The sequence below is a fragment of the Quercus suber genome, unplaced genomic scaffold (genome assembly GCF_002906115.3).
Source record: "Quercus suber isolate HL8 unplaced genomic scaffold, Cork oak 2.0 scaffold_185, whole genome shotgun sequence".
Lineage (NCBI taxonomy): Eukaryota > Viridiplantae > Streptophyta > Magnoliopsida > Fagales > Fagaceae > Quercus > Quercus suber.
The window spans coordinates 438852-454479 of NW_027069643.1; the positions used below are offsets into that span (position 1 = coordinate 438852).

General features: G+C 31.6%; 1 protein-coding gene and 1 long non-coding RNA gene across 3 annotated transcripts; both read left to right on the forward strand.

Moving 5' to 3' along the window:
* LOC112012082 (uncharacterized) lies at window positions 1-2843 on the forward strand. 2 transcript variants are annotated; one of them, XR_010630951.1, is made up of 4 exons: window positions 1-269; window positions 557-666; window positions 1757-1885; window positions 2580-2843. It is a non-coding gene; the product is annotated as an uncharacterized LOC112012082 (long non-coding RNA). The 2 variants fall into 2 exon arrangements; XR_010630950.1 differs by lacking the exon at window positions 1-269 and having other exon boundaries at window positions 503-666.
* Window positions 2844-6286: 3443 nt separating this feature from the next.
* LOC112029683 (uncharacterized) lies at window positions 6287-7242 on the forward strand. Its single transcript, XM_024062370.2, has one exon. The coding sequence runs from the start codon at window positions 6413-6415 to the stop codon at window positions 6977-6979; it is 567 nt and encodes a 188-aa protein (XP_023918138.2). The 5' UTR covers window positions 6287-6412; the 3' UTR covers window positions 6980-7242.
* Window positions 7243-15628: the final 8386 nt, after the last annotated feature.

Sequence of the window (15628 nt, forward strand, 5' to 3'; positions counted from 1 at the left end):
TTTGAATCTCAATACAATTTTCATCAGTTTGATAACTTTGACGTTTAGGCTTCTACTTCTCCGCACTTGGTTGTCTGCTCAACTCCTTCTAATTAAAGGCCCCATTGATTATTGGTTTCACTTTTTATAAATTAGCAAAGCAGGGGCAGTGGTAGATTCATCCCAAATGTACTCCACTATGGAAGGAAAACTCAAAGGTCTATAGATGAATGTACTTTGGGGATCAACTAGCCATCCAAATTTGCCAAGGCCAATTTCTTTTCATTGCAGTTAGTTGTTCTTCAATCAAGATATTTTATTGTAGAGTATTTTTATTGCATTCAACAGCCACGCAATCAAAGTCATGAACATTAAATTTTTCTGAGTTTGTTTGTTTGATTAACATCTTATGTCTTAGAGGTTGTCTGTTGATTAGTGGGATTATTTTATAGCCACACCATTTCTCTCTATCACTGTCATCTGGAATAAAACAAGAAGCCTCATTGATTGTGAAAATATTCACTGTAATAAGTTTTTTTTTTTTTTGATCGTTTGCACAATTGTGGCATGCATTTAGTTTTGGAGGAGATGTGAGGGTAATGGTGTGAATACTTCAACGAAGAGCACCAAACAACAACGGAAGCCTCACCTATTTCCATATCCAATGCAATTATCAAGTTTCTTCAGGTAAAATCTATTTCAATTTCATGCTTTTTTTTTTTTTTTAATTATATTTTACATTGATTTTTCTGTTTTGTTAGTTTTGGGGATTTTAATATTTTTGCTCCACAATTGCTACATTTGGTTTAAACTTGTGTCAACACAGTCCACATACATGGAACCTAACAAGGGGTAGGATATCAATTTGCATCTAGATGTAGGACTTTTTACAAAAATATGTCTGAGTTCACATCTATCAAATGTTTATTATTAATCTTCCTCGTACATGCCGCATTTCAGAACTGTTGGTCTTTCAAGGTTAGTAACATGTACAATAAAGACGTGGATGTGTTCTCTAGATATATGCACTTCCACCATCTGCTACCCTCCCAAGTTGGTGATGCATTTAGACTTGATATGTGATATTTTCATTTAACTTTATCTTTTACTCCTCATGCTATGATAAATCTAGTAGTTAAATAATGTGGTTCTTCAATTTATCACTAAAACGTAGTTTTTGTGTGAGAAGCCACCTACATGCACACATGGAATGAATCTCATAGTGGTGGCTCCTCTTTTTTAACACGTGTTTAACCAAATCAAAATGACAATAACATGTTTCAACATGCAAGTTGGTATCGATACTTCTATTTTCAAATTAATTATTCAATATGCCCTTGCTGCAGTAGTAGCCCTTGGAAATTTGGTTGAAGTTATAACAGGGTATTGACAACACCAATTTTTTTTTTTTTTTTTTGAGAAACAAGGACAACACCAATTTCAATATGAAATTAGAGTCTAATTTTCCTTCATCTATCTAAATTTAAGTGGGATGAGTCGTAATTACACTCATTTCATTTAAAAAAATGTTGTGCTCCTTTTTTTTTTTTTTGGTGAATAAAACATTCCGCTCTTCCACAATAATCAACTCGCGTATTTTTAGTTCACCTCCCCTTCTACAATAATCAAAACCCAAAATCCTTATCTCCTTCAATATACAGCTCCCCTCTTCTTCAATGAATCTATGGAATTTCAAAAGAATCTCTCGGTATCAATGGTTACTTTTATTTGAGTTTTCCTGTTGGATAGGTTTAGATTTGATTTGTTTTTGTTTCAGGTTTTTAAAACAAGAATGATTGAGATTTGAGGGGATACAGAGATAGTGTTCGTGAATGTCGTGCCACCCTGCCACCATCAGATTATCAGAACTGGCCTCGATACATTCTTTCCCCCTTTTTAGATTTAGGTATGATTTTTTTTTTTATAACATTTAGGTATGAAATTTGATTTTTTTTTTTATTTATAAAATTCTTTGATAGGATAGGTTTTTTTCTTTTTCTTTTTCTTTTTATAACTTACAGAAATTACACAAAAAAAAAATTGATTTTAGTTTTGGCTTTTCATCTTGGTTTTGATTCCTTTTTGTTCTAGGTTTTTGGGTTCTTCATGAAAATGTTTGGTTTCTCAATTTTTCAATATTTTTTTTTTCGTATTTTGGATTACAAAAATCACTAAGCCTTTCCCTGTTTTCTAATATCTGCATTCATAGTGTTTTTTTTTTTTTTTTTCCTTTTTGTCTTCTGTTTGGGTGCTGAGAAAGTGTGTGAAAATTAAAAGTTTCAAGTTTTTAGATATGGTTTTTGATTGATTGTGATGGGGTTTTCATTTATTAGGATATAAATACGGCACTGTGATGGGGTTTTCGTTTATTAGGTTTTGAGAAAATGAGGGGAAGAAAATAAATTTTAATTTAGGAATCTTAGACTTCATTTTAATTAATTGAGAGGGGAATAGATTTTTTTGGTTTTGTTGTGATAAAGTTTTGGTACCTCCCTGATATGGTTCTTTGGCTTATTTCTTGTTTGGATTATTCATATTATATAATTTTCTTGATATGAATATGTTTCTGATGGATTTGTTGAAAAATTGGCTTTATGCAGAGAGTTTGGCTACATAAAAGAACGGGTGGTGTTTGTTTGTCCATTGCTACAAAAGGGTTAGCAATCATCGGGATAGGTGATTGAAGATATTGAAATCATATCCCAATTGAAGAATCTAGATGAGATTCATTCAATTTTTTAACCCTCTTTTTTTAGTTTTTATGTATTGATTTTTCAATGGAAATGGGAGAAAAATTGTATTTTTCTTCCCATGTATGTTTTAGATGGATGATCGAAACTCCAGCCAATTTTGGAATTCCCTGTTTGAGTAGGCTTTTTTTTTTTTTGGTGATCTTTTCTATCAATTATGATTGAAATTTTAAAATTTATTGTGTGATGCTATCATAATTGCAAGTGGTTTCATAAATCATAATAAATTTATTAGCAAGTTTTCTTAAATAATAAATACGGGTCATTTGAAGGATGTGGTCATTTCGAAGATGTCCAATACCATTGAGTTTGTTTGGAAGTTCTTAACTTTTAAGGCAGTTCTTATTGGTAATAAAATGACCATCATATTATTGAACTTGAAGTTATGCTGTCTTTGAGTTGGACTAATACATTTGATCCTTTAAAAACTAATTGCTATGAGAAGAATCATGACAAGCTTGAAAATCCTCCCCTCAAACTTTCCATTTTCCCTTTTCTTACATTGTTACTGTGCTGATCCAAAAGTAGGCATTTGTAGTCTCTTAATTGCTATTAAAAGTGTGAGAAAAATTATTAAAGATGCTAACTTTTGTTTTTTACTACAATGATGTTATACCAACTCATTTAGATAAATTTGCACTATTTTCTAAATGATTTCGACTGTAATAAATTGTTATTATTTGTTTCCCCTTATTTCTAAGTAAGTTATGATGTCAACGTAAGTCAAGTTTTAATTGCTTTGGAGATATTGCATTTTTGCATGCAAAATAGAGAAGCATTCTAGAGAATTCCCTTCATTCAAACTCATTTGAATGCAATGGAAGTAATAAAAGTGGTGGTTGCTCATTTCATATGTTCCTCCAAATGGTCTATTGGAGAATGGAACTACATACGTGATGTGAAAACTGAATTAAGGTACAAGCCATATCATATAAGTTTTGCTGGCCTGCTCAACTGAAATTGTGCTTAATTATCATCTCCTCTTCGCCTCCTCCTTTCATCTGCTCTATCTTACCCCACCACTCATTCTCATCAACTTCCATCTGCATATAAATATCATTTTCAAACCACAAAAATGGAACAAGTAATATATATATATATATATACTGCTAAGTTTTGTTAATGAAATTTTCTGGTTAAGGGTCCGTTTGGATATAACTGAAAATTGAAAACTAAAAAACACTGTAGCAAATAATTTTTAAATGTGTAAATAGTATCGTGAGACCCATTTTTAATGAAAAAGTTGTCAAAAAGTAAAATTTGTGGGTCCATGAACAGTGCACGATGTGCACTGATTACAAGAAAGTCAAATATTGTGGCTACTGTTCATGAACAGTAATTGCAACAGTGACTAAACAGTAAAAAAATTGGCCTGAAACGCGTGAAAAAAAAGAAAAAAAAAAAAAGAAGCTGAAACGCAAACACGCGTTTCAGCTGTTTTATCCCAATCCAAACGAGTACTAATAATATAAATTTAGACTTACCTGAGCCTTTTAAACATGAATAAACTCATGATTAATAATATATCTATTCTCGTGTGGTAGCATGGGTTACATACTAATATTTTTATAAAAGGAAAATTCATCTTGATTTCCCTTTCTGGTTAAAAGGAAAGTCATCTTGATTTCCCTTTCTGGTGTAATCCATTGGACTCAATTATTTAGTGTCTCCATTTTTCAAATAATTTGTGTTTTTACCCAAAACAGACAGGGTATAGATATGAACTGCAAGTTGATCAATGATCACTTTTGCATTGCCAGTTGCAAGTGGTGTTGCGTTTTCATTTAACAAAATCCTCATACTTTAAAGCCTTCTTGTTCAAGTTTTCTCTACTCTCCAAGTCTGCAGGCAGAAATAGAAGCCGGTTTTCCTCTCGACGCCCACAGCAAAGCTAGCTAGCCCTGGAAGAGCGGAATCACTTTTTCTTTTCCACTTCGTGATACCTGTGAATCTAAAACCTAATCATCCTTCTGATCATGATAAGTACATCTCTCTCTGTCACATGCATGGTTGGTCACGTTTCTCGTGAATTTGGAGCTTTTTAGATCAATCTGCTTCTGCTGTTTAACGACATAGCCATTAATTTGTAAATTTGTTGTCTTTGCCTGAATGGATTGGAGAAGCTTTCAGTCATTTTCTATAATTTTCTCCTGTCTTTCGCTTTTCAGCAAAAGAAGTCGTGAAAAAAAAGAAAAAAAAAAAAAGAAGCTGAAACGCAAACACGCGTTTCAGCTGTTTTATCCCAATCCAAACGAGTACTAATAATATAAATTTAGACTTACCTGAGCCTTTTAAACATGAATAAACTCATGATTAATAATATATCTATTCTCGTGTGGTAGCATGGGTTACATACTAATATTTTTATAAAAGGAAAATTCATCTTGATTTCCCTTTCTGGTTAAAAGGAAAGTCATCTTGATTTCCCTTTCTGGTGTAATCCATTGGACTCAATTATTTAGTGTCTCCATTTTTCAAATAATTTGTGTTTTTACCCAAAACAGACAGGGTATAGATATGAACTGCAAGTTGATCAATGATCACTTTTGCATTGCCAGTTGCAAGTGGTGTTGCGTTTTCATTTAACAAAATCCTCATACTTTAAAGCCTTCTTGTTCAAGTTTTCTCTACTCTCCAAGTCTGCAGGCAGAAATAGAAGCCGGTTTTCCTCTCGACGCCCACAGCAAAGCTAGCTAGCCCTGGAAGAGCGGAATCACTTTTTCTTTTCCACTTCGTGATACCTGTGAATCTAAAACCTAATCATCCTTCTGATCATGATAAGTACATCTCTCTCTGTCACATGCATGGTTGGTCACGTTTCTCGTGAATTTGGAGCTTTTTAGATCAATCTGCTTCTGCTGTTTAACGACATAGCCATTAATTTGTAAATTTGTTGTCTTTGCCTGAATGGATTGGAGAAGCTTTCAGTCATTTTCTATAATTTTCTCCTGTCTTTCGCTTTTCAGCAAAAGAAGAGAAGCTAGCTCAAGTAAGGACTAGACATGCATGTATGGACCTTCATGTAAATGGACCAAGTTTTTAGTATCTTCCCCTTTACCCGCATTCATGAAAGTTACTCCATCAAAAGATTGTTTTTGACACTGAGCTAAGGCTACATTTTTTTAATTTATTTTATTTCAAAACACACTATATTTTGAACTAAAACCATAATTTAAAATTACAATTTTAAATTTGAAACACGTGACTTCAAGTCATAATTTCAATTAAAAAATTGAGTGTATGTAAAACTATGGGTAATAACTTGTATGTAACAAGTATTACTGATTAAAAAAAAAACAAACCCTCACATGTTACATAGTTGTGTATTGGCTTAATAATAGATAAAAGAAAACAGTAAAATTAGAGGCATTATTTTTTTGATGTCTCGTCAAGAAAAATCTAGGTTATTCAGGATTCTCTCTCTCTCTCTCTCTCTCTCTCTCTCTCACACATTCATTAATTGCTGGGGAAAATTCGTTTATAGTCCACATACATCTGATCCTAGATACAGCAGACAATATAAATCAGAAGATGGGTACACTGCTCCCCACAAGAGAAACCTCGAAATTTCTGAACTTATTCCACATTCACTCTTCCTCTTGCATTCTTCAAGAGACAACACTAGCTTTTCCAATAGTCTTCATATTGCGTTAATTTTCACCATTTGCTAAGTCCTACACCTCATGGCGCCAAACAGAGAAAACCCCATTGGTTTCTACTCTAATAGGCCATCAAGCCTTTCAATGGAAAGTCTCCGAAGAACAATATCAGATATCTCATTCGAGCTAAGCAAAGAAGACATCGACATTGTCGACGTCTTTGAAAAACACGACCTCCCACCAATATCCGAGGTTGAAGAGGCCAAGTGCGAGTGCTGTGAAATGTCCGAAGAGTGCACCCGTGAGTACATCAATGGCGTGCGTGAAAAGTTTTCAGGGAAGTTAATTTGTGGGCTGTGTGCTGAGGCTGTGAGTGAAGAGATGGAGAAGAATGGAGGGAAAAGAGAAGAGGCTTTGAATGAACACATAAGTGCTTGTGTAAGGTTCAATAGAATTGATAGGGCTCATCCTGTTTTGTACCAAGCTGAGGCCTTCAAAGAGATTTTGAAGAAAAGTTCAAGAACTAGGGCTAAGTCTGTGAGTCCTACTGCAGATAAAGGAGGTCAAAAGAAGAGTAGGATTGCAAGGAGTTCGAGTTGTATTCCAGCAATCACCAGGGACATTGTTGACCGTACGGTGCTTAATAAATGAGCCAATAATTCGTGTGCCTCTTTGGTCTGTCATATACCCAACTTTGTTATGTGCAATATCAAAGTACGTACAACAGTATTTTGTTAACGTATGACATGATAAACACCTCTTTTAACATGCACGATTTCATGGAATTTCCTTTAAATAAGTAAGAGTCCGTTTGGCTAGAAATTTCTAGTGTTATTGTTTAAGTGTTATAAAAATATGTATTGGTTAAAAAGTATTGCAGAAATACGTGTTTCAATGTTTAAACACTGAAAATTGATGTTCAAACATTGATACTAAACACCACCTAAACTTCTTCATCCCTTGGCTGTGATTACCTTGTTGGTGCTTTCATTTTCTATATACCAAGTTATAGTAAATTTCTACTCTTTTCACTGTATACAAAACCTTGTTGCTAGACGATGTGATGAGATCGAATGACTGTTATATAGTGAGGGCTGTAGTTTGTAAGCATATCTTTGTAATAAGAACGAGGGTATCTGAGCTTATTTGAAGTCTACCATTTGATTGTATTTTAACATCAGCTGCCACAATAAAAATTGTGCACAATGTTCATTTTCACAAAAAAAAAAAAAAAAATCCAGGGATGGACTATAAGGACAGGATGGGTCAAGCATAAGTTGTTTTTGTTTTGTGTTTTTAAACAAAACAGGAGAATTTGAACCGAAATTCTTTTTCTTGTTAGGAGAATCAAACAATGTATTTAAACCAAAAGGCTCAATTGTCCATTTATTTATACATTTAGTTATTAATGAAGTTTGTTATAGCTATCTTTCAAAAAAAAAAAAAAAAGTTTGTTATAGCTAGGTATCTTTTTTTTTTTTTTTTAGAATTATTATAACTAGGTATCTTTGGTGACAAAATTCATGAATGAGTACAGCTCCGTGATATATTTTTGGAACATATGTCTAAGTTTATCAGTATAGTGGGCTTCAAGTATGAAGCCCAGATCTATGACACCCAATAATTGAAAGAAAATAGTAATGATATGAGGAGGGATCAGTATGGAGAAAATTGAACAATAACGTTAATTGGGCAACAAGCACTTGATGTTTTGCTTATTTGTTTGTTTTAGGGATGGAGTCAAAACTTTGAGTTGAGAGGTGGTTTTACTAATGGTTGTATGCGACAATTTTAATCTTGATTCTGCTACTTAACTGCAGAGTTTTTTTTTTTTTTTTTTGTGAATAAAAACAAAATTATTTTTGTTTAGAATTTTTGTAAAGGACAGGGTTATTTATTTTGGATAAAATTAATTAATTGAGCATAATTTTGTTTTTAGTTTTACTTGTAATTTTTGTTGTTGAGCTTTTTTTTTTTTGGGCTTGTATATTTTGTTTCAGATTTTAGATCTATAAATTTTTTTATAGTTACTAAAATGAAGAAAATGCTAGAGCTACAAGTTTTTTTATTTATTTTTTTTATAAATTATTGATGTGATAAGTGGTTACTACTTACTAGTAAGTAAAAAAAAATGATGCGAGTGGTTTGCCCATATGCGAACCAATAAGAATTTGCTACCAATATAGTTTCTAAAAATGTTATAAAAAAGTTTGTGAGTATAAAATTACTCTTAAAAGAATTAATAATATTGTTAAAGGAAAATAAAATGTAACTTTATAAAACAAAATTGCTAAAATTAATACACATATATATAATAATAATAATATTTTTTTAAAAAAACTGTAGGGTGCGGTATAGTAAGAGTTAATCTATTGTGTAGCTCGTTATAGTTTTGAGGTTAAGTGCCATGCATAATTGCTAGCACCATCTTTGAGCCTTTCTAGATATGTTGGTTGCTATAGGCCTTAGCATGCTCTCCTATCATTTGTGATAACCATAGTACTATTTATATTGTCCATAATGACGTAAACATTAGCAATTTAGCATACCACACATATCAAGATTGATTAATTATCATTTTTTGTGTAATCATAGTGATATTAGTTAACGTTCCGTCTCTACTAATCTCTATCCTGTTACTTTTACTAATTAATCAACTGACTATCATATATACTAAGTCTCATCCTCCAATTTGTTTTTGTACTTTAATTTGTTGCTAAACTCAAGTTGGTCTCTAGCTAGCTAGAGTACCGTGAGTTTGAGGAGGCATATTAAAATTAATATCACTAGAATATTCTAAAATATCATAATCTACCAGGCTTAAATTAATTAGCTTGATTGACAAGCCTTAATTCTGTATCTCTATTTATTTATTTATTTATATTTTTTGGTATTACTCGATTATACTTTCCTAATATGTTTTAATTTAACTTGTGATAATAAACTCTTTTAAGGAATTCATTGAAATACATATACATATAAAAAATTAAAAATATAGAATTCTTTTCTGCTTTCTTTCAATCCTAACAAGCTCATTCTTTAAATTCGACATTCCTAGTTTTTTTTTTTTGGTTGAATTTACTTTAATTTGTCTATTTTTCTTGAAATATAATTAGTTAAAAGTACTTTTTTTTAAGCTGTATGTAAAATAAACTATGTTTCAAGCCCAAGAAAATGGAGAAGTCTGGCCATATGTTTTAAGAAATGCCTTCTATTTTTTTTCTTTTTCTTTTCCAAGAGTTTCCTAGCTTAACTAATTAGCCCTTTTGGTGTTTCGGACGGAGATATTTAGAATTCAAATCTCACTCTCCCCAACTATTCATCTATCCAAAAAAAAAAAAAAAAATTTATTTCTTTTTAATATGAGCATGAAGAAAATGCTCGTTGCCTTGTTCAAGCGTGAAAAGGGTATACTTGAAATTGAGATTGGATTATGGGTAAGAAGAAACTAGGCTTCACCCAGAAGGAAAGTGGGCTACCCTTGGGCTGGGCAAGTTTTATATCAAAACCTCATCCAATACATCACCATGGCCTATATATATGTATATGTAGCTTTATAAAAGTAGACCTTAGTCTCTACATTTATTTTGACTGCAATAATTGTTAATGGTCCACAATTCCCAAATCCCAAAATCTTTAAGCACCTAAACCAAAGCTAGGCCCTTAGTTGGTGCAAAATCTCACATCGCACGTGAGTTGCACACGTGCAACACCCCTTACTTTAGGGCTTTAAAGATTAGAAAATATGGACCACCTTTCTTATAAATGGACCACCTTTCTTCAAATCGCATGTGAATTTCCAAGTTATTTGGTTGGATACCTGTCCCAATTCAACTAGGGCCCAAGATGACAATGACAATTAATAATCCGGGCTGATCTGTAGAGCCCTGTGACTCAGCCTCAGCTCACTTACAGTTTTTAAAAAAAAAATTTAGAAATGACAGTATCTATACCTCTTTGATTATCTGATTTATCTTTAAACACGTTCAGCTTTTTTATTTTTTATTTTTTTTACAAGTGATCACTCACTCACAACTTGTATAGGAGGAAAAATTCTATAATCTTTGTAATAGAATATGATGGATTAAAATTAATTTTTAAGAAAATATCTCATTAATTCTCCCATTTGCAAGTTTAGTGGTAAAGAATTAGGGAATTAGAATGTAATGCTCATTCTGTTCCATTATTTCATAAACATTTCTCAAAAGTAAGATAAACACTCATTCAACCATTCTTTTAATGAAATATAAAAGTCAAATATCAAATTTATCTCCATTATCATAGAAAACATATTAAATGTAAACAACATACTCTCTCCGTCCTAATTTGTTTATTTTGTTTGAAAAATCAAATTTTTAAGGGAACATTATTTATTCTTGTCAGCCTTATAAAAATATATAAGTTTACAAAACTACCCTTAAATAAATTTATTAGCTTTTTTTTTTTTTTAAGTTATTCTTAATGAGGCAACTAAAAATGACCCCAATTAGATTGATTTAAAAAAAATATATATATATATATATATATGTTCTTTTCAAATAATTTTGAAAATAAAGTAGGGGTATAATAGGAACATTAGTAAATTAATGAATTTTATTTTTAGAAACAGAACAATGTTTTAGGACATCTTAAAATGAAATAGAGGATAAACAAACTGGTATATACGGAGGGAGTATATAATAGCAAATTTTATATTTCTTCCTTTCTCCCACCATCTTTTATAAACTCCCACATACACCATTACTAATTAATTAATATACTGTACAACTACAGTAAAATGTTCCATATGGAATCATTCGAAGTGTTTAAATTAATGCAAGTCTTTTTCAACATCATTTTCTCTAAAATTGTAGTATATATTTGTCTCTTTTTTTTTTTTCTTCTCATACTTTTGGATTTCTTACCGACTTAATTTAATTAATGACCCAGTGAGAACAGCCTTTGATGGGTTTCATGTGCAAACCGAAGAGATTGACTATATTTTGGTACCTTTAGAAGAGTTTGGAGAATATGAACCTCACAATCTGTAACACCAATTAATGCCATGTGATGCTCAAATTTAGCTCATGAATCCATGATCCAATAACCCATGTTAGTTGCAATCTTAGTGGACCCTTGCGCCCGACATTTATAGATCATAGTGCATATTGGAATTTTATTCTTTTTCAAAAGTAGGGGAAAACAAAAAAAATACAAAGCAATTGCTTACCATCTTTCCTATTAATGGCCCTTAATTAATCAAAGAATTATTAAAGTTTTGGCTAAGTGAATGAACTGGACCACTAACTAAGAACATTAAGCCCTACGAATTTCAAAAGAGAAAGAGAGAGATCCTTATTTAAGGGAAATGGTCGGGTCAACGTCATGCATACCTCAATTTATTAAGGGGTTTAAAAGGTATCTAATTAAAAATTTAAATACAAAGATTATATATAGAAGGTACAGAATGAAAAGTGCTACATTAATTAGTATATGTACATATGAAAGCAGTAAACCTAATTCTGCTCTTTACAGCATATTGGCATCCATTAACTTTTCAATATTATCAAGAAAGGATATGAACTGAATCATAAGTTGATCATGCTATATATATTTATGTCAAAAAGCCCCAAAACGTGAACAATAATTGATCATAATATACTAAAATGGATTCTAGCTAGAATACAAATCTACTTACATGCGCAGAAGCAGTGGATGACAGAAGGTAATTAGACAAGTTGCTGATGAGGTTGCCTTGCCATTTGACTGTTGGAAGAGCATAAACAATGATGTCTGATAAAGTATAGATTTGTCTATATTAATACTTTGATATTAGAGGGTGTTCAAGTAATATTTCAATATCTAGATGATAACTGGTGGGAGATAGTGATACTGCTTAAAATTCTTTTAATTTTTCCTTTTCTTTTCTTCAGAAAATGTTGAAGAAAGACAAATTATTCAAAGAGCTGGGTTACTTTGAATAATTTAGGCCCATGCTGGAAATTGTGTTAGGTTTTTTTTTTTTTTTTTTTTTTTTTCCCTAAGAGATTAGGTTGCTCAAAGCCAGCTAAACAAATCTAAACAGTACTACTGGTAGAATCTGGCTATGGCAAATTATAAAATGAGTGATTATTGCATAGAAAATAATAATATCCACTAGTGTTCGGCTCATTTTGATCGAGACTCCATTTATTTCAGCATAATTTTTTCAGTTGAAAATTGTTTGCTTTTCGTGTTTAGCTCATAAAAAAAATCACAAATTTCCTATATTAATGGTTATTAATAATAACTTTAGTTCACCACTTTAAAATCTTAATACAGAACAACTAAAATCAACCTAAAAAATATGCGCAATCAAAATAAAAATTATTGATAATTACACTAATAAATATAATCAAAATAAGAGTTAAAAAAAACCTAAAAGAATTAATAAAAACTATCAACTAAACTTAATAAAAAAGAAGAACCTACTATCAACTTACTTTTAAAGTTTTTGTTTTGGATAAATAAAGAAATTATTTTAGAGTTTAAAGGGGAAAAAGGGACCTAATCCATTCATATACCTAATTACACATCCACATGCCTAATAAAAAACATTTGAAACCTCAAAATGAACAATTGAAGTTGTTTTTGTCAGAATTTTAAAAGTTTGTGGGCGATTCTTAGAGTTCGAGGTATATCGTGATCACTTTAGAAGTTTTTTTTTTTTTTGGGGGGGGTTGGTTTATCCTTTTGGAGCTTTTGAAAATATTCTGATTGTTTTTTTAGGGGGTATTTTGGAAGTTTTGAGAGGGCTTTGGTTATTTTTGTCATAGTGAAGGTTTTAAATGGGTATTTTGGTCTTTTTGAAGGTTTTAGAGGTACTTAGGTCATTTTGGAGATTCTGGGTTTTTTTTTGGTGATTTTGAAAATTTTAAGGATATCTCTATCATATTGTAGATTTCCGTGTTATTATAAAACTTTTTGAGGTATTTTGATAATTTTGAGGGTAATTTTGTCATTTTGAACATTCCAAATTATTTGTTGTTTTGTATGTTTCATTGAATTTGTTTTTTAAAGAGAGAATGGGAAGAGGGGAAGTGGGGGGTTGGGTTTGCAAGAGAGAGAGGGGGAGTTTTACTCTCTTTACTCAGTTTTAGAATTTTTGCTAGTCAACATAAAATGATTTCGGTTTGGCCAAGTTTTCTAGTCACCTCAAAAGTTCTTTATGTTTTCTGTTTGACCAAGTTTTCTAGTCACCTCAAAAGTTTGAAATTGAGGAAAACATCAAAATAAAAGGAATCTAAATTATTAATAGGGAATTGAAATATGCTAGATTTTTCAAGTTTGATTTGCTATAATTTAGCCTTTAAAATTGATTTGTTGGCCATTTTTCAGCTTATGTTGTTGGTGCTTGGGAAAACAAGATCTTGATGAGGCCCATTCAATTAATTTGTCGGAGTAAAAACCTAATCAAATTAAAAATTTCACACAAAGAGCAATAACAAAAATTATAATATTAATATCTACAATAAAATATGCCAAATGTAATTCGTCATTCTTTTCCACAAAAATATTCCCACTGTCAAAAATTGCAAAACTCCTTCCTCCCAAGTGAGTGTCAATTAAATTGGTCATGGGTAAAGTAGATTGGGTACAATTTTATTTTATTTTATTATTATTATTTTTTTTGGTGGGGGGTGTGGAGTAAAAATTGGGTAAAACTTCAGCCTCCCCTATCATTGAAGTCTGAGCCAAAATATTTTGGGACTAATATCTTCGTCTTAAATTGTTGACTTTTTAGGGAAAACTTTTGGAGGAAAGTAACTCCAACCTATTGTATAAGTATAACTATTCAAAATATTATTGATGGTACTCTAGTCATTTGGCTTAGTTAATAGTCTTGTAAAATATATTTAATAATTAAATAATTTCTATGATTTAACACACATTTGTAGTTTTTGAACCTTTAGATAATGGATTTAATCCGATCTAGATGAAAATTTTGTCTTTTTATTTTTATTTAATTTTGGTGGGAATATAGAGTGGGAATAGAGAAGTCTCTAAAAACCAGTTGCCTAACCCCACCGAATCTCTCTATATATAGTGCTACCCGCCTAAGTAATTGCCTAACTTGATTTACAAATTCCAAATGGTTTCTTAATTTTATTTGGTCTAGAATGTAGTGGCCACTTCCTTAGTTCCTTTTTGGTTATTGAGAACCATATATATATAATACCAAAAGGTAGTGTTCCATGGAAAATTAAAAAACAATTATGGACAAGTGAATACTGACTGACTCTTTCTAAATTAATAGTAAATACTACCAAAAGGTTTCTTTGTTTCTTTTTCATTCCTTTTTCTACTTTGTATAAATTACAGTTGCATTGGTTATTGTTTCACCTACCAAACACACTACTGATCAATTGATATATATAAAATATACCAAAAGGTGAAGTAGAGATTTTAAAATGGCCTAAAAGAGGAAGTGGGGAAAGGCTGTGCGTGTGAGAGAGGGTCAGTGTTGTGGACTGTTGGGAGTGTAAAACCCTAGAAAATGGAGATAAGAACAGCATGCCGGGTCTGACAAAGACCATACACTGTATATTCCTTCGAGAAAGAGACTTTGGGTCCCAAAAGAGAAAGAATTTGCGCACGAGCATCGGTGTATGTAATGTAAAGACCACCCACTTTTCTTTTCATTCCTCGGCATCTCTCTCTCTCTCTCTCTCTCATTGCTTTATAATCCCACTGTTCTTCTCAATTCTCTTTGCCTCTGTTGTAGCTCCTTCTATGTGCTTGTACGCACTCTCTTTAATTATATGTCTAAAAGTTTTATTTATTTATTTATTTTTTCTCTTCCTCTCTCTCTCTACTGCTAATGAGAATCCAAGATAATAATATAAAGAGTTCAAACAAAAGGAGCTCAAGAATATTATTGCTTTTACATGCAGGGAAGCTCATCTCTTTCTCTATCAATTTATCCTCACCTTTTCTATGAATTTACACTCTGAGACCAATTTCAAATTTCTCTGGTCTAGTATGGATAGAGTTTACAAAAGAGAGTACGAAGAATAATCTGACTTACTGTATATGTTATAATTATGTCTGACAAAATATAATAAACAACTAATGTCAACACATTAGTAGATTCTTTAATGATTACAGAAAATCCAACTAAGCCTGAAAATAGAAGCTGTAGAGAAAAAAAAAAAAAAAAAAAGAAGATGATGTCCTATTGATTGCCAAGAAAACCAAAAAAAAAAAAAAACAAGAGAGGTCAGGTATGTGTCATACTTACCTGTCTGAAGAAGTTAGGGAGAAGAAAAGGATATTGTGTGC